General features: G+C 35.4%; 1 protein-coding gene across 2 annotated transcripts; it reads right to left on the bottom strand.

Annotated features, from left to right (window-relative positions):
- LOC139975084 (hyalin-like) lies at window positions 1-27,536 on the bottom strand. Of its 2 annotated transcripts, none has more exons than XM_071982707.1 (8): window positions 27,217-27,535; window positions 25,081-25,342; window positions 11,431-11,504; window positions 10,139-10,387; window positions 6,728-6,955; window positions 6,121-6,342; window positions 5,519-5,740; window positions 1-1,434 (listed from the first exon to the last, which is right to left on the bottom strand). In XM_071982707.1, exons 1-8 carry the CDS (start codon window positions 27,431-27,433, stop codon window positions 1,424-1,426), a joined length of 1,485 nt encoding a protein of 494 aa, XP_071838808.1. In that variant the 5' UTR covers window positions 27,434-27,535; the 3' UTR covers window positions 1-1,423. The 2 variants fall into 2 exon arrangements, with proteins under 2 accessions (XP_071838808.1, XP_071838809.1); XM_071982708.1 differs by lacking the exon at window positions 1-1,434 and adding an exon at window positions 3,854-5,194 and having other exon boundaries at window positions 5,531-5,740; window positions 27,217-27,536.
- Between the last annotated feature and the right edge of the window lie 85 nt (window positions 27,537-27,621).

Genomic DNA, 27,621 nt, shown 5'->3' with positions numbered 1-27,621 from the left:
TTTCAGTGTGCAACTTTATGAAGAAATCATTTTTGGAAATTTTACAAGAATACTTAAAATATATTCTTTTTACTTTTGTTAAAACTAGATTTTCCGATTGGACTCTCCGTTTAATATGAAATTTCACAACCCATTAGACAGAAATTGTGCAATTGAGTAAACACTCAAGGCACATAAAGGCACTATAAAGGCATATAAACTAATTAAAGCATAAACGACAGAAATTACTAAAAGAAAACATCATAATGACAGGTTTGATTAAATACAACTTCACCAAGCTAAAAATTACGTGGTGAGAAGTCTCTTTTTATCTCAAAGGAGAATTACTGGACTCTTTCATGAATCCATGCGATAAATATCATTATAATTTCCGAAAATCATATAAAATGGTAGGTATAATTTCAAGTGTATTAGCAAAAAAATTTTCCTGCAGAAAAAAAAATGTGCTAATGCATGTCAAAGATCAACGTAAATAATTGATATGGATCATTTGGCAACAGCTAGTCTGTCTTCTATGTGCAATGTTTGATTTCCTCGTATTACCTCGTAAGGTTTATGTTTATGTTTGTAACAAATGACTGGTCGTATATAGCCCAGACAACACAAATTGGTCAATGATTACAAAATTATAGAACTATAAATAATCATAATGATCACTTAAGGGAAAAGAATGTTATACGGAATATACGCATCAAACTGGAATGAAATAATAACATGTTACAAGAACAAAATCTATCGTCTTTACAAATTTTGAATTATGTACTGTATACACTTTTCTAGAAAATACTGTTACAATAAAAATAACGTAACAGTACTCGGACTATGGTACAAATCTTTGCTTCACATAACGGTAGTGCTTTGTGTTATCGATTCTTCATTTCGTTCATGTGCTATCTCATAGTATTGCCCTGGATGATTTGTATCGTATAGCCTCTTACTGTACTGAGTTGAGTCTAGCACAGATCTTTCATCACTCTTCCCTGATGCAGTAGTAGTATAACCAGTGCAGTTTTCGTCGGGTGGCTGACTTGCCGCACTGCTTGATGTGGCTGGTTGATCATTGGTCTTTCTATTACACTTCCAACACACAACCACAATGACTAACAGTGACAGAGCTAATAAAAAGGATAGCAGAACTACAATGATTGTTGTCGTCATAACATTCTCGGTCGTCGTACAACTCCTATCGTTTCTTTCAACGGTCACAAAGAAGCTGCAGCTTCCAAGAAAGCGTGTATTGTTGACAAAAATATACGTCACTTCAGTTATACCAGCTTTAAATTCACTGCCCGGACTTAAAGTAGAAGAAATCTTTATTCCCGTATCTTCAAGATCAGAAAAATCCATAGGAATCCCCCAGTTAACAAATTCTTCATCGTTACACGAAATGATTGTTACTGGGCCAGGGCAGCTAACAACAAACTCAACAGAAGCCTCGAGAATAAAAACAAAACAATTGAGACAAATTTGTTAATGACAGTTGCAAGTATTAATGTAAATTCTAACAAATACCATGGTCAACTGTAGCAAGTGCTTTCTTCAGATATAAGTACAAGCCTAATACAATGTTTCAAAATTGTCTTAGTGATGGCATAGACTTTACAGTCCACTTTCCTCACATTCTACATTGATCATATGAAAATAAAAGAAAGATAAATTAAAAGGTTTCAGTCCCGAGTGGCACCATGACATCATACATTCAAACAATAGTAGGAACCATACACGACTTCAAACGAATAAGTCTCCCAAACGAAACAAGATATTGCGTAGCTGTTTTAGGAGAGTTCTTCTCCACAAAGATCTATGTCACATAAACATGAGATGATTTTGTTTCCCCTTTAAAAGCTAAAATAACATACCCCGTTTTGCCCATACCGAAATAACCCAGGTACAAATCACAATCCCAGTGCCTATATACGGAAGTATAGAGAGAAAATGAATAGTTGACTTGGAATGCCCAGCATTGCAATATCTATCGTTTGGTAACTAATAGGTTGCCGATAAAAGTATTTAGAACCAGTGTGAAGCTCTTGGCAACCACATTATGTAACAAAACAGTATTTGTGTTTCTATGACCTGCTGATTTGATCAAATTTCTAATTATTCAAGCGTTGTAAGCTGAGGAACTGCTGCATGCACTTGGAAGTAGCATACAGAGTGATAATTATGTATGTTAATGAAGTCTTTTCGGCATTATGAATTTGCATTAAAGTTTAAAACAAAGGATTACAATGTAATATATGTTAAAGCTTCATCAGTGGCGTAGACAGAGGGGAGGGTGGGGGCGGTGACACCCCGACATTATTGTTTGGCGACAAAACAGGGATTGTAAAAAAATGGCATAAGAAATGTTTATAGCGTAGTGTGATCAGCTTTGTAGGGTTAATTTCATCATTATAGCCATCCCAAACATAGAACGAGATTTCTCTCAAATATGTGAACTTTGATTCAGAGATTAACACTTACAGCCAAATTTCTCTCCACCATATAGTAGATAATTTCATCTTCATTAAAACCATATCTCCATTTATGTCACTATGATATAGAGGTATATGAGATGCCTGCGTGTACCTCCTGAAACGCGTTCTTATGTATTTGTAAATGTTTGATATCGTCAATAATAACAGGGCCGCAGTCACTTGGGGTAGGCTTGTGCCTCTCCCCTCCCTTCCCCCAAACGGCTTACACTTTATCATACACGTACATAAAGTCATATACCATGGACACATTTAAATTTGAAGTACAAAATTTTGCATCTAAGCCCCATTACGGCCCCATTACATCTAAGCCGGAGGAGTGTTAGCTCAGTGGTTAACGCCGGTGCCTTTCAATCATAAGGTCCCGGGTTCGACTCACTCCAAGATTAATTTATGTCGTCCAGTTATATAGTTGTTGACAATTCATAATCATGGACGTTAAATATGAATCTAAGAGACTGACTTCGGTCAGCTTGCGGCTTTAAAAATCCAAAGATGGCTTCTTCGCGAGTTCCTGCTTGTATTATCTGTTTAAACACAGAATTTTGAACTCGACATAACCATTTCTTACTCATGAATTAAAGGATAATAACACATACTTAATGTTGATGTTGTAGACTGTATAGAAATATTGCTTTTCCTTTAACACTTTAATTTTTAGAAATGACCCTTCAAAGATCTGAGGCCCTTCAATTCAAGTAGCTTGACTGCTCAGTCTAGCATCAAGACCAATTGATGTCACTCAGATGCGCCACAAAATTCAGTACTAAAAAACATGTGACCTTTATGGCCTCAAATAATGTTTATTAAAATGCATTCATAGTTTTACAAGGACATATGGTACCGAATGTAACCCAGTGGTGCTCTGCTGTTCATATGAAGATAACATAACACATGATGGTTAGGTTCTTATAACTTATGAAACAATGAAATAACATATAAGCCTTCGCTAAAACCGGGACGATTTCATCGTCAATTTAGCCTTTCAGAGAGGAGGCATATAATAAACGTGAATGTCTAGAAAACTGAATTAGTTTAGAAACATTACTAGCACTAAAATTGTTCTCTTTTCTTTGAACTATGATGATATCAAGACTAAACTTCTACCTAATATCATCCACCAGGAGGTACCATTTGCTTACCCATATCGATTTCAATTGATTATCCCATGAATTATCATGTTGTAACACCCATCTTAGCCACCCAATATTGTGATGTCAATATGATGCCAACCTAATTTGCAAAGAGCAATCCTTCCAGAGTAAAAGCTTAAGGACATATCCTCACGTGTGTATTGCCACATAGTGGTATAGGATACTGAGTTGCTTTGTTTTTTAACGGTTAAATGACTCTCATGCACTTTAATTGCCCTGCGGGACAAATGTTGTACAATGGGGCACTCCTTGCAGCTTGTACACGGTTAATTCTGTGGCTCAATTAGCATTTAAATTTATGCAACTTTAGCTTCACATACAAACAGAAGTTCATGATCTTTAAATCGTATCCTCTCTCAAATAGTCAGTAAGAGGAAATGGGACATTATTAGCGTGACTCCAGCTAAAACAGATTACATGCTTCTACGCACATTACACCATAAGATAACACACAAAGTGTTCGTATGAAGGAGTCATCCATCTTGCCTTTTTTCCATTTTACAATGAATATTGCTTGACGTAGTTACTGCTATATTCCCAATCAAAAAAGAATCAGAAACCAAAATATCAACAGATTTAGTGATTCTTTGTCAAATTTATAATGAGAACATTTAATGTAACCTGCATGCTAGGTTCTTGTATGTCATATTGGTGGATCTGCATACCAAGCATGAAATGTTAGAGTGAATCCTTAGGTTTTCATACCTTGACCTCTGTTGACTTTAAATTACTTTGATCATAAAACTATATAGTTGTGTACCCAATACTATAGTGAATACCCATCAGAGTTAATTGCTTTTAAACCAACCAAATATTATTGAAATTAAGATAAGTGCAACTGATTAAACAATACACCTTTTTTTAATAACTTTTTTAATCATGTTTAAGAAAAGAATGCATAACTTTTCTCTTAAAACTGCCCGTCTGAGAGACTTTCCATCTTACATAAATTTTTTCTTCTGTTTTTATCAGTCTTTTTTTTCTGAGGTGGGGGAGGGGATGGGGGAGTTTCTTAATTTTCTTATTTTGAATGAAACTGAAGTCAATTTGATTACATCGTTAATATATTTCAGTATCAATTCTTCATGATACATCAGTTAATAATAGCTTTTATAATTCCATGTGTTCAAGTGATCCCTCCCAAGCTGAATGTCTAATACAAAACAGTCAAAAATATCAAACAATTAGTGGAAAAGTCTAAATATTGTTTTGCTTATGCAAACCATTAGATAAGGTTATTAATTTAATCTTTGATGATTGTGGTACTAAATGATCAAGACATCTTAACTTAAGACCATCACGCACTGCCCGACTGATCACTACCCAACTCAACCAGACTGTCGTCATGTAGGAAATCGTAAATATTCTGGCAGTGTGGTCAAGGCTACAACGAAGCAAGAGTAGTGGGGAAAATGTATGCATACAGCCTAAATTAGTACTCTAGTATTAATTAAAAGATTTTGCTTCCGTAGAGTTCTGTATAAACAATATATAAGAACAAATGAAATTTATAATAGATATAACCCCAAAGTTTCATAGTGTTTAATCATGTGACCAATGATCCTTATGTATAATTCCTTTGACTAAATGGTATTAATTTGAAATGCATGGTCGTGTTTTCAGCAAAAGTTCATACTGCTGAACGATTATCACTCTTGTGTACACATCCTGCTAGGATCGAAACGTCAGTCCCACTTACTTTTACACAAAGAGTGCTTGTTTCCACACAGAGATCTGGATAAAACTATAAGAAGAATGGAATGTATCGATATAACTCCATAAGTTACACCGTGCGCAACTACTTCATTAGACTCTCCAGGACACAAAAGAAGACAAAATGAATTTCAATTATATCAGATGTCATGCATGTCTTGTTTACATTCTTACCTGCAAACACACTGAATGTACAGACATCTGATGAGCCAAGATTATCTGAGCATGAGCATGTTACAGCAGTAGTAGTTCCTGCTTGGAAAATGCTTCCAGCTGGAGGGTTGCAATTGACTGCGAGAACACCTTCTTCAGCATCATTACAAGTAGGGGGTGTTGCAAAACTGTTGACAGTGCCATCTGGACAACCAGACAACACAGGTGCAGTGTTTGCAGTTGCTGAATGAACCAAAGAAAACCACAACTTGAAGAATGTCAAATAAATCAGATTATTTGATGTTAAAAGTAGAAAGCTGTCTTATTTTTGGAATTCCATTGTTGTAGTTTCAGAGTATTAAATTGATATATGTGCATAAAGACCTAAATAAGTTTTCTTGATTTAGTTAGAACCAGTGCTTGTTTCCACACAGAGATCTGGATAATACTATAAGAAGACTGAAATTTTTAATTAGATGTAATTCCAAAAGTTACAAAGTGCGTCATCAGTGTTCAATACTGCCTAATGTCCTCAACTAACTCACTCGAATCTATAGAAAACAAAAGAAGACGAAATGAAATTCAATTAGTTTACATGTTACACAAGTCTTATATATTCTTACCTACAAGCACACTGAAGGTACAGAAATCTGATGAGCCAAGATTATCTGCGCAAAAGCATGTAACAGCAGTAGTAGTTCCTGCTTGGAAAGTGCTTCCAGCTGGAGGGTTGCAATTGACTGCTAGAGCACCTTCTTCAGCATCATTACAAGTAGGGGATGCTGTGAAACTGTTGACAGTGCCAACAGGACAACCAGCTATTACAGGTGCAGTGTTTGCAGTTGCTAAATGAACCAAAGAAAACCACAACTTGAAGAAATGTCAAATAAATCAGATTATTTGATGTTAAAAGTAGAAAGCAGTCTTATTTTCGAATTTTCACTGTAATATTTTCAGATTATTAATTTGAAATGCATGCATAAAGGCCTAAATTCAGTATTGCAGATATAAGTAGAACTTGGGTTTTTCTGTTTCCAATCAGAGATCTCGATAAAGTTATTAGAAGAATGAATTTATAATTGGATGTAACTCCAAAAGTTACATAATAATGTGTCACCAGCGTTCAATACTGCCTGTCCTTAACTAAATCCCTCGAATCTATAGAAATCAAATGAAGACGAAATGAAATTCAATGAGAATATATGTTACACAAGTCTTATATATTCTTACCTACAAACACATTGAAGGTACAGACATCTGATGAGCCAAGATTATCTGTGCAAACGCATTCAACAGGAGTAGTAGTTCCTGCTTGGAAAGTGCCTCCAGCTGGAGGGTTGCAATTGACTGCTAGAGTACCTTGGTCTGCATCATTACAAGTGGGGGATGTTGTGAATCTGTTGACAGTGCCAACTGGACAACCAGAAAGCACAGGTGCAGTGTTTTCAGTTGTTTCATCTGTTGCCAAGAGATTAAAATATAGTGTCAAGTATGTGAAAAGTCCTGAAGAAAGGGATCGGTTTCTCAAGAGTAACTCTGGTGATTGCATGATGATAAGCAAGATGAGAAGGAATTTTTACAGCAGATTTTATTTTCACATTATCATGAAACCATAAATCAGCTACTGACAGGATAGAGATTATCCAATTTAATAATAGATACAATTTTTAACTTATCAATGCATGCATACTGTACAGTCAATAACTGACAGAATGATGAATGTTTTCTAACTCATCAATGTAAGCGTACATTAGTAATTGACATCACGCTGAGTATACATGTAGTAAATTAATCACATCAATGCAAGCATATGTCATTAACTGACAGACCAGTCGAAAAGTAAGCAATTAAATGACAGATATATGATCTTTTAACCCCACATGAAAAAAAGTGATGGATTTGGTTTTAGCACATCAATACAAGCAGGTATCATTAAATGACACGATCGTGAACACTCATTTAAATGAGATACAGCATAGATTTTAAGTCATGAAAAGTATCCAAATAAATGATGGACATATATATGTGGGTTTAGCTCATCAATCCAAGGATTTCGGATGATGAGTACCAAATTAAATTGTATATATGTTGTTTTAACTCATCAAAAGCACCCAAAAGATTGATATATGGTTTTAGCTCAACAATGCAAGCAGAGATATTTAACTGACTGGATGAGTACCTAATTGAATGATGGATATTCGTAGTTTTGAGCTCATGAATGCAAGCATAGTGTTGTAAAACCTTGCTGAATTTCTTGATGACACTTTGCTACTACTGGCAATTTCCCACCATATTCATTAAACAGTCAAGGGAGGCTGCATGCTCATGAAAGCTACAGGCATAAATAAGTGCTGCTTTAATGTCCTGTGATAGCAAGGGGTGGCCCAGGTGCAAGATGTCTGGAAAATTGAACATTTTCACGTTCAAAATATAAGTGTAACTAATGTTCAACAAATTTTGCAAGTTGGGTTGCTGTAAAACTGAAAGGCCACCTTGAAAAAGCAGTCTAAAGCATATTATAATGTCTGCTGTCTATGATGGAGTTGTGAAAAATGTCCTAATGTTATAACACTTTATTCATTGTTTAACATATGTTTAAGCTTCTTGTTTTTAATTATAATTCCACTTCTTGTATACAGGTGCAGGAATTTTTCCTGTTAGGACCGCACATTTACTGCGAACCTGATTTGGATGGTTTATCAATGTTTTTCAGCCCCATACAAGCATAGATCATTAATTGACAAGATGATGATATGACATCTCAGAAAAGGAAAAGATTATGTTATGAGGATGGAAACTGTGATCATCTGATAAAAGGCCTAAAAGCATCATTACGTGACCCGTGTATCATCAGACAGCACATCAGCATAATTTGTGTTTTACTAATATCACTAAGTCATATGTACTTAACGTACCAGTCATCACCTAACTGTGCAAGTATTTACCACAAAAAAAAACTTACTGTTGGTGAAACATTGTGTCAATTTTTTTTTTAAACCTATGGCACAAATCCTTATCAAACTGTTCAGAAATGACATTCATGCTATGCTGGTGATAGACCACTGGCAGCCAACTGTCCAAAAGACTTCTATCCTAGATTTGCAGTGTTGCTCATATTTCTCCCCCCATGGATCTCTTTCCCCTTGTGCAGTTATGTGACTTTCGTTCAATTCATGACTACCACCCATTTCCCAAAATGAATTCACCATTGCAGTTAAAGTCCTTCCCACACATGTTATCACCCTCAATAAGCAGTGCAACTTCACAACTAGAGTACATGGTTAAAGGAAGTGCTAACTGTTAGTGATTTTCTATTGATAGTGAACATATCTACAAAATAAAATTACAGAACATATTTTACACAAATTGTTTCCAAATAATCACTAAAAGCATTTTTTTACACAAACCGAGTGCAAAAACTGCGGAAAGAGGATCACTCAGTTTTCTGCAACTAAATTCCTAAAGATATCATTATGTACAGCTGCAGACAGTATCATTACACAATTTGTGATAAATTATCCTATTACATAGTTATGTGCTTTAACTATATGACATATTGATCGATTGTTTACACAGAACATGTGACAATATAAGTGATCGGAGGGTTGAAAAATGAGTTTCTGTACAATACGTGTCATACAGTTTGCTGTGAACTATAAGCCAATTCAAATCATAGGTTAGTATTTTAATCACAACACCAATTCCATGATTCCAAAGAAACAACAATGTTGAATGTTTTCCTTATAACTTTTCAACATTGCTCAACATTCAAGTGCAATAACCGTAGGAAGCCTACACATTTTCATATGTGCAAATGACTGACATCTACATTACAGTTACATGTCATAAACTGTGCTGCCAATTTCATAGAAAATGTTGTACACAATTGTCTACAACGAGTTGATTGTGTTAATTACTTATAACTAATTCGGCATAAATTTTACACAATTGTAGAATATTGTCTACAGGAATTCAACGATGACAATACTGTGTTTGACTTTGAGTATCTCTATCAGTGCTGTTCCACCTCCAAAACTAATCTCACCTACACCTCAAACCATCAGCCTTGTTTTTTTTTAAGGACTTTGGGGGTTCACCAGCAACCACCTAAACTTCAGCTATTTTGAACTTATTTAATTTATATAATTTGGCCTTCCCAGAAAGAAAGAGCTAATGTGTGTGAAGCATAAATAAAGGCCTGAACACATATAAGCAAACAGTTAGTTATAATGCACTTGACTAAACAATGTGAAATACTTTCAGAGCATAATGGTAGCTCAAGGCAATGATACTGCCCTTACTGTTTAATAAAAAAAATCAGAACAAAACAAAAGGACAGAAAGAGAATGTTTGTAAACAGAAGGGAATGGTGTCAACAATGTTGAACAAATCACTTTAAGGGCCACATTGGTGGCAAAGATCTGAGATTTGAGTGACTCCACAATTGCCAATGTACACTTATGATAGTTAGTTTTTGACAGTTGGTAGTTGTTTCTAGCACAGTTTCTTCAAATCAAAGTAGATATATAAGTGCCCCTCTACTTTTAGCAACTTCGAACAATCTTGACAACAGAGGGCAGCTAGCTCAACTTAAGAGATTACGAACTGTTTCCCATCAAGCTGTTCTAATATTCCGCTTACCATCGTTCACTACCACATTAAAGCTGCACGTCGCAGTAATGCCTCCAGAGGTGAATGTGTACGTCATTTCCCTTGCAGCACTGCCAAGTGTAGTGAATGTATAAGGATTTACAGGATTGTTAGCACCCCCAACACCGATGCTAGTAGGTGCCATCCATTCAACAAATACAAAAGGAAGAGCTGTCATGGAAGCTTGACTCAAAGGAAGAAATATATCTCCAGGACAATTGTTGATCACAGGACCAGCCACTGAAATGAAAAGTGAGTATGCTCTGTTACTGAAATTAAGTGAAGAATATAATAATGCAGCTAATTACCTCGAACATCATAATGCTCAGTTGGAGCAATGGCTGTCACATCAGTCCTTGCTAAGGAAACTACATTCATGAGAATTACAAAATATGGGGGTGAATCAGAAATCTAATGATTCCTTCCCATCAAAATAACTTTAATATTAAAGAGAATATAAAGTGAACAAACAGCAATCTTTGTTTAGTGGTGCTGGCATTACTTATTTATGTCAAATGAAAGGTTGTGAGCACACCCATTGTCACAATATCACATAAAGATCTATTTAAAGGTTAGACATTTTTTCAACATATCTAGAATTTGTGTGTCCCTATACAGTCCACTTACTACAACTTTGCAGACAAATATTTTTTTCTTCAATTTTCAAGCATTGGTTACTTCAGTGACAAGCACAGTTCTAAAGTTTGCTGACCTATGAACCAAAGGAACCATGCAAGATGAAGATCTGTTTACAACAAGCGACCACTGCTTCACATGCAAATACTGATACCAAACCTACAGAAGACATGTGTATAGAGTAATTTATTAAAGCAATATGAGTTTCAACAAACTCCTCCAACAATGATGGCATTAACTGTTGGTTCACAAAATTGCAAAGTTTTTATTTCTGTTTCATTACCGGTTAAGTTGACCAAATATGTTTACAAACTGCAAAAGGACTCTTTTTAGCATGTCTAAAAAACACAGTAGTTTCATGAATTTAAAGGGATATTGTTTTTCTAATTCCAATGATGAAATGTAAACAACTACATCACTTACATCTGAACTGTTAAAGGACTATTAGGGTTACTCAAATTTGTTATAATGTTGAAAGCACATTGATATTCTCTCTATGAGTTAATCTTTCAATCTTCTATAAATTAATCATTGAATTGATAGTCCATCAATATCATTGAATACAGTCTAAATTAACTAAATACATATAAGCATCTATTTAGATGAACACTTTAATTTCAAATGCAAGTACTTAGGTCATAACCTACCAGTGGACTGATCTACAACCTGCTGTGATGCGAGGCCTTGATATAAGATGCCTGTGTCTTGAAGAAAGGAGCATCTGAAAAAATAATTTACCATTTCTAAATATTGTCAATGAAGAATATAAGCATAGTAACATGACAAAGCAAATAGGGGCCTCTGTAGAATCAAGAATATTATTTCAAGATACTATAACTCCAACAATACAGTAACATGCAAGTGCAAAAGAAAGAAAGGGCCATCTGAAAGGCAAGATGAATATTTATAATCGTAGTTTTATACTGTGGCCAATATGGAAAAGAATAGTAACATGCATATGCAAGATAAAGAAAGGGGCATCTGCAAAATCAAGAAAACCTTCATATTTGTAGCTGTATACTCTAAGACCAATAAGGAATAAGCACAATAACATGCATATGCAAAATAAAATAAAAGGGCATCTGCAAACACCATATCTATTTGTAGTTTTATATGAAAGACCAATAAGGAATAACCAGTATGCAAAAATACATTGTGCTTTCGATGATATAACATGAGCAGTTTTATTCATGAATCTGACGAAATGTATAGTGAGGGTGTACATGTTTACAAGGGTATCAAGATTTGACCGCTGATGACCCCTAATGACCTTTGCCCTCCACCAAAAACAGTAGGCTTCTGTTACACAATGTGGTTCTCCTACACACCAAGTATGAGGTCTGCCCATGATTCCTTTCTTGAGAGTTAGTGTTTACAAGGTTTTCACAATTGCATCCCTAGTGACCCCAAATGACCTTCGAACTCCACCAAAAACAATAGGCTTCGTGTACTTAATTGGGTTTCTTCTACACATTAAATATGAAATTGGTTAACGTTCCTTTCTTGAGATATCGTGTTTACAATGTTTTCCCAATTTGACCCGTGTACTTAATTGGGTTTCTTCTACACATTAAATATGAAATTGGTCTAACGTTCCCTTCTTGAGATATCTGGTTTACAAGGTTTTCCCAATTTGACCCCTGGTGACCCCAAATGATCTTTGACCTCCACCAAAAACAACAGGCTTCTTGTATTAAATGTGGTACTTATTCACACTGAAAAAAAATTGTTTTGACCTTCCCTTCTTGAGATATCGTGTTTACAAGCTGGGCGTCACAAACGCACACACGCACACATACGCCATCATAAATGCAAAGCTGACGATTATCATCGAAACCAAAAAGGGGTGTATTGATTTTGCAGATGAAGTAAAATACATGTTAAGTAGAGTTTGAAGAGAGCAGCAATGCCGCAGAACCTCAATACTTTGCACACTGAAAGTGGTATTCCAGTAGCTGAAATATTGGTAACCCTAAATAAACTTTGACCACAAAAAAGGTATTGCTGTATTCAATAGAATTAAAGTTATAGGATTCCTTATAAAACAAATGCAGATACATTATGTCGTATCTTGAGCCTGGTCGTTAAAAATACTTGTGTGTCAGACTGATCTTTATTGATGTAACTTATTAATTAGTACATATATAGCACATACAATACATGAAGGTGCCGAGACAACGTGGCTGTGCGTTGTTATTGCCTTAGCTCCACAAGTTACAGTATCCTAATACACTACACAATATTAGGTTTTAGGTTTTGAAGTCGGAGGACAGTGTACCCAATTTCTGGGCTTTCCGGCAGTTATCCTTGACATATGGCCACCCTATGTCATCCCCTTGAGCCCTTTATGTGTCCAGGGCTGATCGATGCAGCCCTAAGTTCAATTACAGTGCCCACTTAAATATGCCAGGCTATCAAGGGGGCTCATGAGAGTAAGTCATAAAACGGTGTGTTCTAATGTTCACATTCTAGATAGGCATAGTCTCCACTTCAACATGTTAATATCCTTATCAAGGCAACAGGGCTTGCTTAACCCTGGTTTGTAAATATTGATAATAAACCGTTAGATTAGAAAGGCATTTCATTATTCTTTCATCACAAAATGCAAAAATATGTTAAATTTCTAACCAACCAATGCATAAACTCCAATTTGCATTGACTCACGGCAAAATGTATGTAATTTTAATTTTTGGTTTGCTAGCAAAATAACTATCCAGGTACAATGCCGTATTATGTGTATACAGACTTACTAATTCTTAGTACCAGTAGTATAGTAGCATTAATCTTATTCACATTTCTTTGTTTTATTCACTTTACTGTGCCCATATTTATGTATATTTATATATATAATTTATATCAGGTTTTACTTTTACTGCTGTTGTTATTACTTTTAGGTTTTCTAAAGTTTGGTATTTTTATATTCCAGGTTTAGGTTCTATTGTCCAGTGCTCTTGAGCATGTTTTACTTTTACTGCTGTTGTTATTACTTTTAGGTTTTCTTATGTTTGGTAATTTTTTATTCCAGGTTTTGGTTTTTTTGTACAGTGCTCTTGAGCATGTTTTTCTTTCATGATAACAGCACTTTAATATATGGTATTTTATTATTATTTATTATTATTTATTTATCATCATCATCATCATCATCATCATCATCATCATCATCATCATCATCATCATCATCATCATCATCATCATCATCATCATCATCATCATCATCATCATCATCATCATCATCATCATCATCATCATCATCATCATCATCATCATCATCATCATCATCATCATCATCATCATCATCATCATCATCATCATCATCATCATCATCATCATCATCATCATCATCATCATCATCATCATCATCATCATCATCATCATCATCATCATCATCATCATCATCATCATCATCATCATCATCATGATCATCATGATCATCATCATCATCATCATCATCATCATCATCATCATCATCATCATCATCATCATCATCATCATCATCATGATCATCATGATCATCATGATCATCATGATCATCATGATCATCATGATCATCATCATCATCATCATCATCATCATCATCATCATCATCATCATCATCATCATCATCATGATCATCATCATCATGATCATCATCATCATCATCATCATCATCATCATCATCATCATCATCATCATCATCATCATCATCATCATCATCATCATCATCATCATCATCATCATCATCATCATCATCATCATCATCATTATTATTATTTTTCTTTTCCTCCTGTTTATTTCTTCGACAATATATATACAGAAACATACAATGTCAAATGTTATTTTGTTGTTACACAATAATTAATCTAGAATGAAGCTGTTTTTTAAGTCATCATATAAATAGCGTTTCTTACAGTACTGTTGAACTTTTACAGCAAACTTAAACTTATAAAAGAATGTTTCCGTGTCTAGTTGTACATTTCTTCTTGAGCAATCAGAAATATAAATCTTCATATGTAGTGTCAGAAAATTATATGGACTATATTCCTGACATAGAAAACCAAAGAAAATATCTTCTTTCGAAAAGAAAAACTGCTTGTTCAATAGTCGTCTCTCAATATCTAAAATAAAATAGGAGACCTTGCTACATTTCCAAAAGAGGTGTTCAATAGTCTCCTCATGTAACTTACGAAAAGAACAATTTGGCGAGTCAACAATATTCATTTTAAAAAGCAATTTCTTAGTAGGGATAATTCTATGCAAAAATTTGAACTGAAAATATTGCAAACGTGCTTCAGTGATACTCTTGTATGGCATCCTAAACAACATCGCCCACTGCTCAGATTCAAAAGAATAAACATTGTTCCACTTATTAAGTGAGGTGGGCAAAGAGGTTACCCCTTTTAGAAAAACCGGATAAAGGATGTGGGAAACGGAATAATTACCCATAATTTTCTCAAGTAAGAGTTCACTGACAGTAGGGTTATTATCGGTATCATGTAAGCCGATTTTCCAATGACGAGGAATCGCTGTAATTAAACCCCAGCAGTGAATAAACGCAAAATTACCAATATTGTAGGTCCTAACAAAAGTAAGGAAATCAAGAGGTCTATTATTAACATAAAAAAAGTCGGCAATTTTCATAATCCCCTTTTTGAACAGAATATCATAAAAAATGGTCTTACTGTTAATTTTGACACTGGAATTATTCCAGATATACTCATTTCCAAAATTATTATTAGGTGGGGCATAAGATACTTCACACAAAGCATCCAAAACTTGGCGGAGAAAAATATTCTTGATAAAACTAATATCCGTTTTTGAACAATTACACTGAGAGAAGAATTTATTTCCATATGGCTTCAAAACGGTAGTGAAAAATATTTTCCAAGGGCTCATATTAACAGAAAAATAACGGCGCACCCAAGTACATTTTAAGGATTTCATAAAACTATCAATGTGTGTAACCCTTAGTCCTCCTTCATCAATATTATTAATCATAGTACTCCTCTTAACCTTGTCAGGGCGCCCACACCAAATAAAATCGAAGATTGTTCTTTCCACATCCTTAACAAAACTAGAGGGAGGGTTAGGTTAGGTAAGACAAGGAATAGAAACACAAGTTTCGAAAGGGCAAGAGACTTAACTATGGTATTCCGACCAATTGGGGTCATATCCCTGACAGACCACGAACGTAGGCATGATTTTAGTCGGGATAACTTTGGAGTATAGTTAAGCTCAAACAAATCATTTATATTGTTCGTAAAGAAATGCCCAAATAGCTAACTGGTCCACTGCTAACAGCAATACCACTGAATGAAGTAAAAGGCCAATCACGAGCAAAAGAGCCAAGAGGAAAAAGAACAGACTTATTATAATTGATAACCAACCCAGAGGCTTCCTTCAAGTCACATAAAATTTGCAAAGGTTTCTGTAATGAACCTCTAGAGCTATCTAAAACGAAAACAGTATCATCAGCATATTGTAAAAGTTTGTAATTATAGTTTCCTACACAAAGGCCCCTTATTTCCTTATTATGCAAAACACTAAGTGATAAGAGTTCTGCACATAAAATAAACAAATAAGGACTCAAGGGGCAACCCTGCCTAACTCCTCTACCAATACGGAAGTAACCTGTTGAGTAGCCGTTATTGATTACGCAAGCCATACTATTATTGTAAAGTACAGAAACCCATTTCCTAAAATCTTCACCAAAATTAAAGTAAGCAAGGGTTTCTGAATAAAACTCCATGCAATCTTGTCGAATGCCTTCTCAAAAACAACAAAAACCAAAACCCTGAAATTTTACTGTCAGTTGTATACTCAATTAAATCCAAAATACATCTTATATTCTCGCCAATGAAACGACCCTTAATGAAACCAGTTTGTGTAGACCCTACAAGAGAAGAAATACAAGATTTAAGTCGAGTTGCCAAAACTTTTAGCACCGATCTTCTAGTCAGTATTGAGTAAAGTAATTGGACGGTAGTTTTGAAGTTTGTTGGAGTCTTTACCCGTCTTGAGAATTAAAGAAATAACCCCACGGGATTGTTCAGACGAAAGTAAGCCTGTACGAAAAGCATAATTCAAAATTGAAACCACTTGAGGGCCTATTAAGTGCCAGAACGTTTTATAAAAATTAGTGGATAATCCATCAGAGCCAGGACTTTTATCATTTGGCATAGAACTTAATGCCATCGAACATTCTTCTAATGTAAGCTCCCCTTCACATACGCTGAGATCAAAATCAAATACACTAGAGTCAGGAAGGTTACTAAGAAAGGCATCAGCCGATCGTGATTGTTAGCTATATAAGTTTGAATAAAAATCCAAAATTTCATCCGAAATACCCTTTTGGTCACCAATTTCTCTGCCTATATCATCCTTCAGAGTGGTAATCGTATTACGTATCTTATTTCTCTTTTCAAGGCTTAAGAAAACTTAATATTATTATTATTATTACTACTATTATTATTATTATAACTACTACTATTATTATTATTATTATTATTATAGTGAAGGCTTCATAATTGCCACACCTTCGTAATTGACGCACCATCAAATATTATTAGCAACGATACAGCAGTCAACCTAATCTTACTCCCCAAAATACCAAACGTACCTCAATATAATGCCAATACTCTCTGGGACCTGACCTGTTCGAGCTAAGAGGCTCAGAGCATAGCAACAGCATCGGACGTCAATGGATGTAAACTTAGGCCTATACGGGTATTTCTAAGTTGGATAATTAAGCAAATTGTTACTCCTATAAAACATCCAAATCAAAAATTTGAATCTCTTCATACTATACTTTAAAATAAAATAACGCCAACTAGTGAGCGTTTTTTCTCTCTTTACATACGTGTGAAATAAAATAACGCCAACTAGTTGGCGTTTTCTCTCTCTATACTTAAGTGTTTAAGAAAATTTCGCCAACTAGTTGGCGAATTTTGAATCTAACAATAAATTAACCTAATATCAAAATCTACGCCAACTAGTTCGCGAGTTTTCCATTCAACAATTTAAAATATAGCCAAGTAACTGGCGAATTTTAAATTTTACAACATAACAACCTAATATCACAAACTACGCCAACAAGTTGGCGAAATCTTTATTCAACAAATACAATTTTCGCCAACTAGTTGGCGAATTTTAAATTTAACGATATAATTATTAATATCACAAACTAGTTGACGTATTTCCCTTTCAACAATTGAAAATTTGTCCAACTGGTTGGCGAATTTTGAATGTAATAATATAATAACCTAGTATCACAAACTGCGCCAAGTAGTTCGCGAATTTTGCATACAACAATTTAAAATTTCGCCAACCAGTTGGCAAATTTTAAATTTAACAATATAATTATAAAATAATGTAACAAACTAAGCCAACTAGTTGGCGAATTTTTCATTCAACAATTTAAAATTTCGCCAACTAGTTTGCGAATATTTCAATCAACAATTCAAAATATCGCAGCAAGTAGTGCTAAAAGTAGCGTTTGTTACGATATTGCATTGCTTGCATGTATTGGTATGTGTTGATGTACCAAATCGATGTATTGGCAGTAGGTATTTCATGACCTCCAGGCGACCTTATCAACACAGAAAAGTGATTTCACGACGTCACCATGGATAGTTCCTCTTATCGTACGATATAAGCATGGAGTTCCATCATATAAGCAATTCAATTCCATTAGTTTTATTCGCTTAGTTTTAGCATTTCGCACAAAACGTACCAAAGTGGAACGGGACAGTCACCAATACTCGTAACCTGTATTCGTGTGCGTATTTATTTGCCGTGAACTTGAGTTCGTTACAGGAGGATTTCAAGAGGAATGGATACTTATTTGTGGTAAAGTAGTTTTTTCAGCGAATATACTAGTTTTCAAAATCGAAAATGATGATATTCATACCCAAAAAACAATTTTTCTAAAAAGTTCGAAAGTGGTTAATTTACGTTCGGAAAATACGGCCGAAATTCCCTTTCCAATCTTGTTTTTGTGTCTTTTGTCAATAAAGATTGGATTAAACACCTTTCCTCGACCAAATTCAGATATTATCAGACATATAAATTGGTTAATGACTGAGAAATTGACCTTCGAATATGAGAAGTTTTACCTAATTAAATATTAATGAGGAGTAACTTCAAGAAACCCCGTACATATTCTACAAGAAAGAAATCGCTTTTCGCTCCGCTGGGGACTGACTGGAATAGTACTCCGCGTCGCGTCAGGCTGTCATGATTACTGACATATAGCCTATAAGCCACTGTCGTCTGCATCAATTTACCCTATTCCATTCAAGTAAGGCTGGATCGAATCGTTATTTTTTTTTTTGAGAATAATACTCTAATTTGTTCTTTATATTCTCCTTTATACTAAGTAGTATCCAATATGATATACATTCTCAATAATTTGCTTAATTATGTGCAATGAACTGTTTCCGAGTATTTGCGAAAAAGCGACATTGTTAAAACTTCCTAACCCCATCTTCAGTCACAGCAACCTTTATGAGAGCCTTGCAAACTTCGTCTACGTCATGCTTCCTGAAAACTGTTTAGGCTACTGTCGTCTACCATTGGCTTATTCCATTTTAAGTTAGGCTGAAAAATGTACGCATGCGCACATATATGAAAACTTACGTTTCGATGATATATATAGCATACCCTCCTCAGCGAAAATGCCAAAAACACAGGAAAATATCTTTTTCGATATGTTATCTAACGGAATCTGTTTCTTTTTATTGAGGCATGAACGCCAGAGTACACAATGAGTGGAAGTGGTCTGAAAATTGGGTCAATAGAGACAACTTTAATTAAACCACGTTACGCCTCCCAAGAGAAGCCTACGAAAATCGTTCACTCAAGCTTGCATATGAAAAAAAGTGCAGTCCCGTTGTAAAAGCTCAGCTAAGGTTCCATTTGAGAAATTTATTTTGATGGGCAATATATCTGAGCAGTTTATCCATTTTTTGTTGTCATTTCGTTTGCTCCCATCTCCATTTTGTTTTCGAGCCTTATGCTTAGCAGACGCAGTTTATACTACAATGTTAGAAAGTGGTATTCCTTCAAAATGGAAACACTGTCACGAACTTATTTTGTGCAACAGGTCAAAATACTTATTTCTAGGGATAATCTATGCCCCATTACAAAAACAAAGACCCAATAGTTTATGCTCTTCGTAATTTTCATTCATACAGTGATAGACCGAACACATTAAAAATATCCATCTGCTAACATAACTGTGGGATATCACTTTTGAATTGTCCTGACTCAAGATTACTTTCGAAAATTGCACGCATTCTTAAATAGAACGACATGCAACTTGTTTACAATCGACGTATCACGGAGAAACGTTACATATCTGAAATCGGCATCGCCTCCAACAATATGGAACATTCTCACACATCGTTTTACACCCACACACCGTGGAAAAGTTCACAGTTCTGCGAAGTAGTCCTTTTACCGAAAAAGACATCTAACAAGATAAGAAACCTGACAAAGAAGTAAATATTTGACTTTATCAGGTCTCTCACGGGTGGAACTATTTCCCCAAATGTCGGGAAAATTAAGAGAGAAGATTTTGCTACTCACAACAAAACGTATCCTGTTCATGAAAACTAAGAAAAAATCGTGATCATTGCATATGATCTGTGGCCTATACGTTTCATCATAACTGAAAAATGTACAGAAGGCCATGTTTTGGACCCTAGCATGTATGACGACCAAAGTATGTTTCCTTAATAACTTGGCTCACCACCGTTTTACGTAATATCCACAACATTTCCGCAGATTTGGACAAACGCTCTAGCAGGAGTAGCATTTTTTACGTTATCAGAAAACGACCTCTCGTGACCTTAAATGACCTTCAAATTTATAAAATATTATCGCATGTATTAAACATTAACTTAAACAAACCACTGACGAAATTTCAGGCAAATCGAATAAAAAAAAGACGAAGTTGCAGTCATTCAAACACGATGGCAAAAGGGGTCAGTTGAAAGCTTTTAGCTGAGCTAAAACTTGAGTTGGAAAATTGAAGGCTCCATGAATCGGCGAATTGTCAACTATCCAATCGTAGGTAGGTCATTACTAGCGAGAACTCTTACAACGATTTAGGAACATATTGATTTGACAATTTAATGTGTACGTCAATGTGAAATTATATGGAATAAACTACCTTACGCCAGCAACATGAAATATCCTCAAGTTAGGGTTGCGTTGCGAAATCATTTGGAGGATTTAACGTTTGTTCGCAATAACAGGTCCTATTTTCGTTCACTTAAGGTTGTCCATATTGCCAGAAAGTATTTGCTAGACATTCATATGGTGGTTGACCCGTGATCACATTCCAACACTGTTTAATATTTACTGCCACTCCAAAAATACTTATATCCGGCTCACCGATGTATTTTACTGTGTATTTTAACACTACTGAATGTCACTGTGTAAAAACAGCCAAATCAGAAAGCTCTAAGAATCATTCAAGCAATTCTAAGGGTGCTGGAACTGGGACCCTGCTTTAAGCTATTCGTAACATTTCCCACACGGCCAAACGCAGTTGAGGATTTTGTACAAGTACAATGACTAAAGGTTATCTAATAAGTAGTTCTAATGAGCGTACATTAGATCAACATATTAGAAAAAGTAAACTATATATATGTATATATATATACACGCAAAAAAATGGGGTGTTGAATTTGAACACTTTCCAGGTGTAACCGTTCACCCTACAACTGAAGGGTTACTCTGACCCTGAGTAGGGTTACATAATTTATGTAGCGTGGATTTGTTAACACCTGCAGAAGTGTACTTTCAGTTCGAGCATTCCGATTGGTCAAACCTCCCGTCAGCTGGATTCTTAGTGCAAGTTAAGTGTTTAAACGGTACCCCCGTACCGTGAACACCCATATACCGTACCTAGCAATACTTGTACCAATTTGTCGACATTTATCGTTACTAAATGTACTATAGTAACCACGGCCATATATACGTGCAAGCCACATAACGCTACGTACTCAGTGTGCGACAACGAGCCACAATGGCATGAAAAATTACGTTATAGGAGACTGGGGCCTGGAAAAAATTGATTGAAAAATTCGAAGGTATGTTTTGATATTATGTAAGTGAACGTGACAAGAACGAGAAATGCTTAGAGACCCACGACTAAGTTGGGTAGACGAATGCATTTGAATCGCTTGCGTTACGTAGACCTTACGTTAAAGTCATACAATAAGTTAATATAATAGGCTAGCTGCTGTTTGTCATAGTCAACTCATAATTGTCAACGAATCCGTGTAGCCTACGTACAAGTAAACATTAAACGGAATTGCCTACGGACGAACGGAGGACTTGATTGGCCTTTTTTTGTAACCTAGTGCATTCTATTCCTTTTGTGCGTTCACCGTAACTTCGTATTCCCTGCGAGTCACTTTTTTTATGTAGTACTAGGCCTAGGACTAGTAGGATATACTTAGGCTATTTCAAGGCAATGCATTTTAAATAGCATCGGGCATGGGCCTATAGTTACGCTGGTACTATGTTTAATAAGGGATAAACATATATATGTAATGCAATATATGATTACCACTAATTGCCATTTTAGCTTGGAAGTTGTAGCAAGTAGGCTGAAGCTGATGTGGATTGGTGATACTTTTAGACCTAGGCCCAACTATAATTTAGCCATATTATGGAAGTGATCTAGCTGTTATAATTCATAGCCATCTACACAATTGCATACAATGGGAGTGAGCATTGTTTTAAGCATTGTTAAAATGATGCATTGGTTGTAAAAGTTGCCTACATTGTCTGATGAAAGTTTAATGCAAGTTCCTGTTTTGACAAGGAATCACTACAGGCCATCTGGCTTTCTAGTTTCAAACATGCTTGAAGAAGTTAGAATCACAACTGATTAAATTGTGGGCATTTTCTTTAGGAATGTCAATGTTTTGTGAGGGGTACATGTAAACAACTGCTTATGCTCCAAGAGGGTTTTAACACAACTTCATTATGATGGGAATTTTCTTTTCTTTTCTTTGTTGTTAATTAGGTAGCGTCAACTTGGAATTCTATTTGCAAAAGATTTCAGAAGGACCTCAGCCATATTTGTTACTTCTTGGAGGAAGCAAAATACACCCCAAGCAGTCGTTTGTGATCGTCGAGAGACATGCCCTACCCCAGAGGACATTTATGAAGCCATTGATGTTGCTTCAAATCATTCTACGTGTTAAATCTGAATTACACCAAATTGCAAGTCTCGGTGCTTAGGAATTTTTCCAAAAAGTTGTCTACCAGTTGCCTGGTGGTGTGAAGTGCAACCAGATTCGAGATTTTTATGCGTACCGTGCCAACAAAAAAGACAATGTAACTACAGTTTAGCAGTTGTCATAGACAGCACTCCGCGTTTCCTCATCTCACGGATCAGAATGTATGTAAAGTTGTTGCTTATTTGGAATTGTCTTTGGGAAGAGTTGTTTTTTGTGTTTAATTTGGAATACCAAAGGCACGAGCCAACAACAAAGATAAAGTAACTGCAGTGTAGCAGTCATCATAGACAGCACTCCACGTTTTCTCTTCCCACGGATCAGCATATATCTAAAGTTGTTGCTTATTTGAAATTGACTTTGGGAAGAGTTGTTTCTTGTGTTTAATCTGGAATACCAAAAGGCATTTGCCAACAACAAATACATAGTCACTCGTGTAGTGTAGCAGTCATCATACACAGCACTCCATGTTTTCTCATCCCATGGATCAGAATTTTTCTAAAGTTGTTGCTTATTTGAAATTGACTTTGGGAAGAGTTGTTTCTTTGTGTTTAATCTGGAATACCAAAAGGCATGTGCAAACAATAAAGACCAAGTAACAGCACTGTAGCAATTGAAAATGTTGGCTTAATTCCACAAGACAGTAATTTTATAGCCTAAATTGTTCATTTTACATTTAAAGGGATATAATATATGGACCTCTGGAATAGGAAGGTAGTAGGGTGTTTAATTGCTGAAAATCGGACATTCTGAATTGTTTGTGTTGTCACTGCTTTTTGCTCTCTCTTAAATGTATACCTTTCTGCTGTGAGCGATTCAAACATGCAGCCACATATTGTTTACCTAATTACTAGGTAATAATTAACCTAAAACCGGTATAAAATATTTACTAAACGGGTGCTATCGTAAACTTCTCTGGCAAAATTTTACATAACAGTATTGTATTTGCGTTACATAATAAACATGTAAAACTTTACAAGCCAGCAGTTAAGTCATTTTTACTTAAATGTTTTAGTGTTCTTATTTGACATGAAAATTAAGTAAAATTTTACTTAACCTGTGTAAAACGTTTTTTGAGTGTAAGTGTTATATTTATGGCACAGGGGTTTGCAATTTCACTTGCAAGTGTCAATTGAACATCAGTAAGGTGTTGGCTATATTCAACACGCAAAAAGTGTAAGAATAGCCAGACATGTGGTGTTACTTCAACGCTCCCATCAACTGAGTAATAAACACATTTGAAGAGCTAAATTTAGGGGACTGGGTGTGGCAATGACACCTGCAAGTGTTGATAAATTCAACACCAGCGAGGTGCTAGATTTCCAACACTCGAAAAGTGTAAAATTAGCAGGGAGGGTGTTGTCCCTGTACGAGATAGGCTGAAGTGTTTTGATATGACACTTATCGATTACTTTTCAACACTTCATTTTTTTTTGAGTGTATATATATATATATATATATATATATATATATATATATATATATATAGGAAAGATAAGGACAACATGTAATGCCTTTAAATCCAACATTATATTTAGAATAGAATAGATATAACTACACGCTACACAAATTTTCGGACACCCTGGTCCTTCGTCAGGTGTAAAAAGAGTGATTATTGAAATCACGTAGCGTGTAGTTATATCTATTCTATTCTAAATATAATGTTGGATTTAAAGGCATTACATGTTGTCCTTATCTTTTCTACTATTATTTCTATCCGACACGCGGAAGATATCATCGTGTATATATATATATATATATATATATATATATATATATATATATATATATATATATATATTCTATATATATATATATAAAGTAAACTGTAAATCATGTTTGTAACGTCAAGCACCGTTTAACACACTTATTATATTATTATACACACTTCCGTTATCCGATATGTGATATCAACGTGCATCCAATACCCACCCCGTCCCTACGCTCTCGAGGGAATTACAAAAATGCGTAAGGACGGATCGAAGCATGCATGCATGAGGTGGTGTTCACTCTCAGGTAATTGTGCAGTGTTGAAGTGTAGGAAAGATACATGTTATTGCTTACCTGAATCCTATATTACCAGGTGCAGGTGCAGCAGCCTGGTAAGTGAGTACTACTGGTGTGGACTTGATGTTATTGTTTGTCGTTCTAACGGTGGTAGCAGTCTGAGAACCGCAATTGTAGACGTTATAATCGTTAGTAGGCAGCAAGGGATTTCCGTTGACACTAGTAAATGTTCCAACAGGTGAATTGGTGGCAGTATCTCGAGCTTGACATATTAACTCTCGTAACATCCGACCAGCAGGCTGGTTGGCATAAACGGTGACTGGAATCAGGGGAAAAGTCAAGCAAACATGTAGTAACAGTTAAACTTGTTTTTGATAGCAAATGTTTCACAATTTGTAACAGAGTAACAGGATGTAGCATTTTGGAACACCATTGAGTGCTTCGTTTGAAAAACATTACAAGCACATATTAATTACAAACAAATAAAAAACATTTATCTGTGCTCATTGAGATCGTTCTTTATATTTTCTATATATTCTACATATGATACAGGCACAAGAATCAATTTTTGTAGCCTATAGCTATAATAATGCCCAAATCAATATGGGCAACATAAACAATGAAGATATGAATGTGAAATTCTAAAAAAATAATATAAACGTAAATCAACCATGTGCTTTTTATACTAGTAATGGATTACTGTATCAGGTAAATTTTACCGATGTAATGAAATCATTTCTAATTCAGTACGATTAGAAGAAAACTGTGATTTGATGATTGTATTTTTAAGTGAAGTCAAATATTTCTTGGTTATACAATTATTAATTAAATGAGAATAAAGTTTAAGCAGTAAATTTCGAAGTATCATGACAAACTGTATGGAATTAACTGCAGAACTTATCAAATTTGTCTCCTTTAATTTCTTTACAATTGTTATTTTGGGCGATGTTTGGTCTCTCCTTTCAACACCTGCTCCGCGCAAGCTGCTTTTGCATTTATTATTGATACTATATTTCAGTGATTACATGAAAAGACTATGTACCTATGTATGTAAACTGATACTATAATCCAGAGGTAGGCACGAAATGGATCTTGTGGGCCAATGTGAAGTTTGTAGCCTATCCGCACAGTTGGGCCTATGCTCCTTTGCAAAAGGATTATTACATTACATCAGACGGTATTAGCCTTATCAGATCAGAAAGCGCAACAGACGGATTGTGCAACTGCTATGTCGACTTATATACTATCACAAGTGAGTATATAGGCATTTACACACAAACAAACAAGATACAAACTCAAAAGTATACGAGTTATGTTTTCCTTGCTATACGGGTATGCAGGGCGAATTAACTTATGATTTGAAAAACAACAGAAAACGTGCCCAGTACAATAAATGCGTCCCTCGGGCCTTTATAGAATTACAGTTGAGGAAAAATGTAAGCGATGGAATTAGGTGCGTAACTAGGAATAATTTGAAAGGAACCGAAGCAATCGGAGCATACATGTATATATATATTGTGAAGAAAATATTCTCTACCAAAGCATACCACAGTTACTAACTTGATACGTACGGGACACCAAGTGCTCAAGGTAACTAAGATGCCACGAGGGGCATCCATTTGTGCGACTATATACGTGATATTGTAGTTAACGCAGATTAAAGTAGAACATATGTAACTAATGTAAATTTCTTTAATTCGGGGAAAATTTTTGACCTTGTTTTGAGATCGCATGACGTCATAATTAGATAGGGTCACAATGTGGCCGTGTTCGTTTCCGGGACCAGTTAAGTAACGTGGTTGAGCCATGCTAAGTTATGTTATATACGGCACTTTACAAGATATTTTGGATGGGCGTAACGTTCGTATATATGGGTTTCTTTACAACCTTAATGCGACTGAACGTCCACAATGTAACGTTGTGACAGAATCCAAATAAATCTGTCAGAAATGAAACTTGTTTGGGGTTTGATAATACAGACGACACAATTATCTCTAACAGTAGGAATTTGGTTGCCACTTATATTATCACTATTGCGAAAAAGCTCCAGCTATGTATCTTCTCGTGAAACGATTTTTTGGTTTCTTTCAATTTTACACGAAGTCAACGTATGGAACAATGGAAAAAACCTGAGAGCCTACATTTCTTAATTTTCTATAACTATTAACATATAAACAAAAGTACAAAAGTTACCTGTAATAATGGTTCCGGTAGTGTAATATTGAGGGGCAATTTGTATCACGTAAGGGCTATTAGTATTAGGTTGGGAGGTAAAGCCGTTGACAGCCCCCAGTGAACTGCATGAAGCGGTTGTAAAAACCTGTTGTGCATACGTCGATGAGATTTCCAATAGAACTATCACGGTAAGGAATACCGCCATTACAGAAACCCTTGAAGCTGGTGTAGCCATTGTGTGTCCTGTCTGCGAAATCACTCCACAGGGTAACCCTAAAACACACCCTATCCTTGATCACCTTTGGTGCCAAATGTGGCGTGTACTGACACATACAGGCAATTTTTAAGTTTCAATGTTGGTTCCATAGTTGACCTTACACCTTACACATGAGTGATTAAGACACCTTTGTGATTACTTAGCTG

This window comes from Apostichopus japonicus, chromosome 10 (assembly GCF_037975245.1).
Source record: "Apostichopus japonicus isolate 1M-3 chromosome 10, ASM3797524v1, whole genome shotgun sequence".
Taxonomy (NCBI): domain Eukaryota; kingdom Metazoa; phylum Echinodermata; class Holothuroidea; order Aspidochirotida; family Stichopodidae; genus Apostichopus; species Apostichopus japonicus.
The sequence above is the reverse complement of the archived record's forward strand: the minus strand, read 5'-3'. Positions and strand labels throughout refer to the sequence as shown.

Excerpts from the sequence above, each read along its gene's own strand:
- LOC139975084 (XM_071982707.1), bottom strand. The coding sequence starts at position 27,433 with ATGGCTACACCAGCTTCAAGGGTTTCTGTAATGGCGGTATTCCTTACC. Across the intron at positions 10,388-11,430 it reads GGTTGTAGATCAGTCCACTG|TGGCTGGTCCTGTGATCAAC; the intron begins GTAGGTTATGAC and ends TTTTCATTTCAG. Across the intron at positions 6,956-10,138 it reads TAATGTGGTAGTGAACGATG|ATGAAACAACTGAAAACACT; the intron begins GTAAGCGGAATA and ends TCTTGGCAACAG.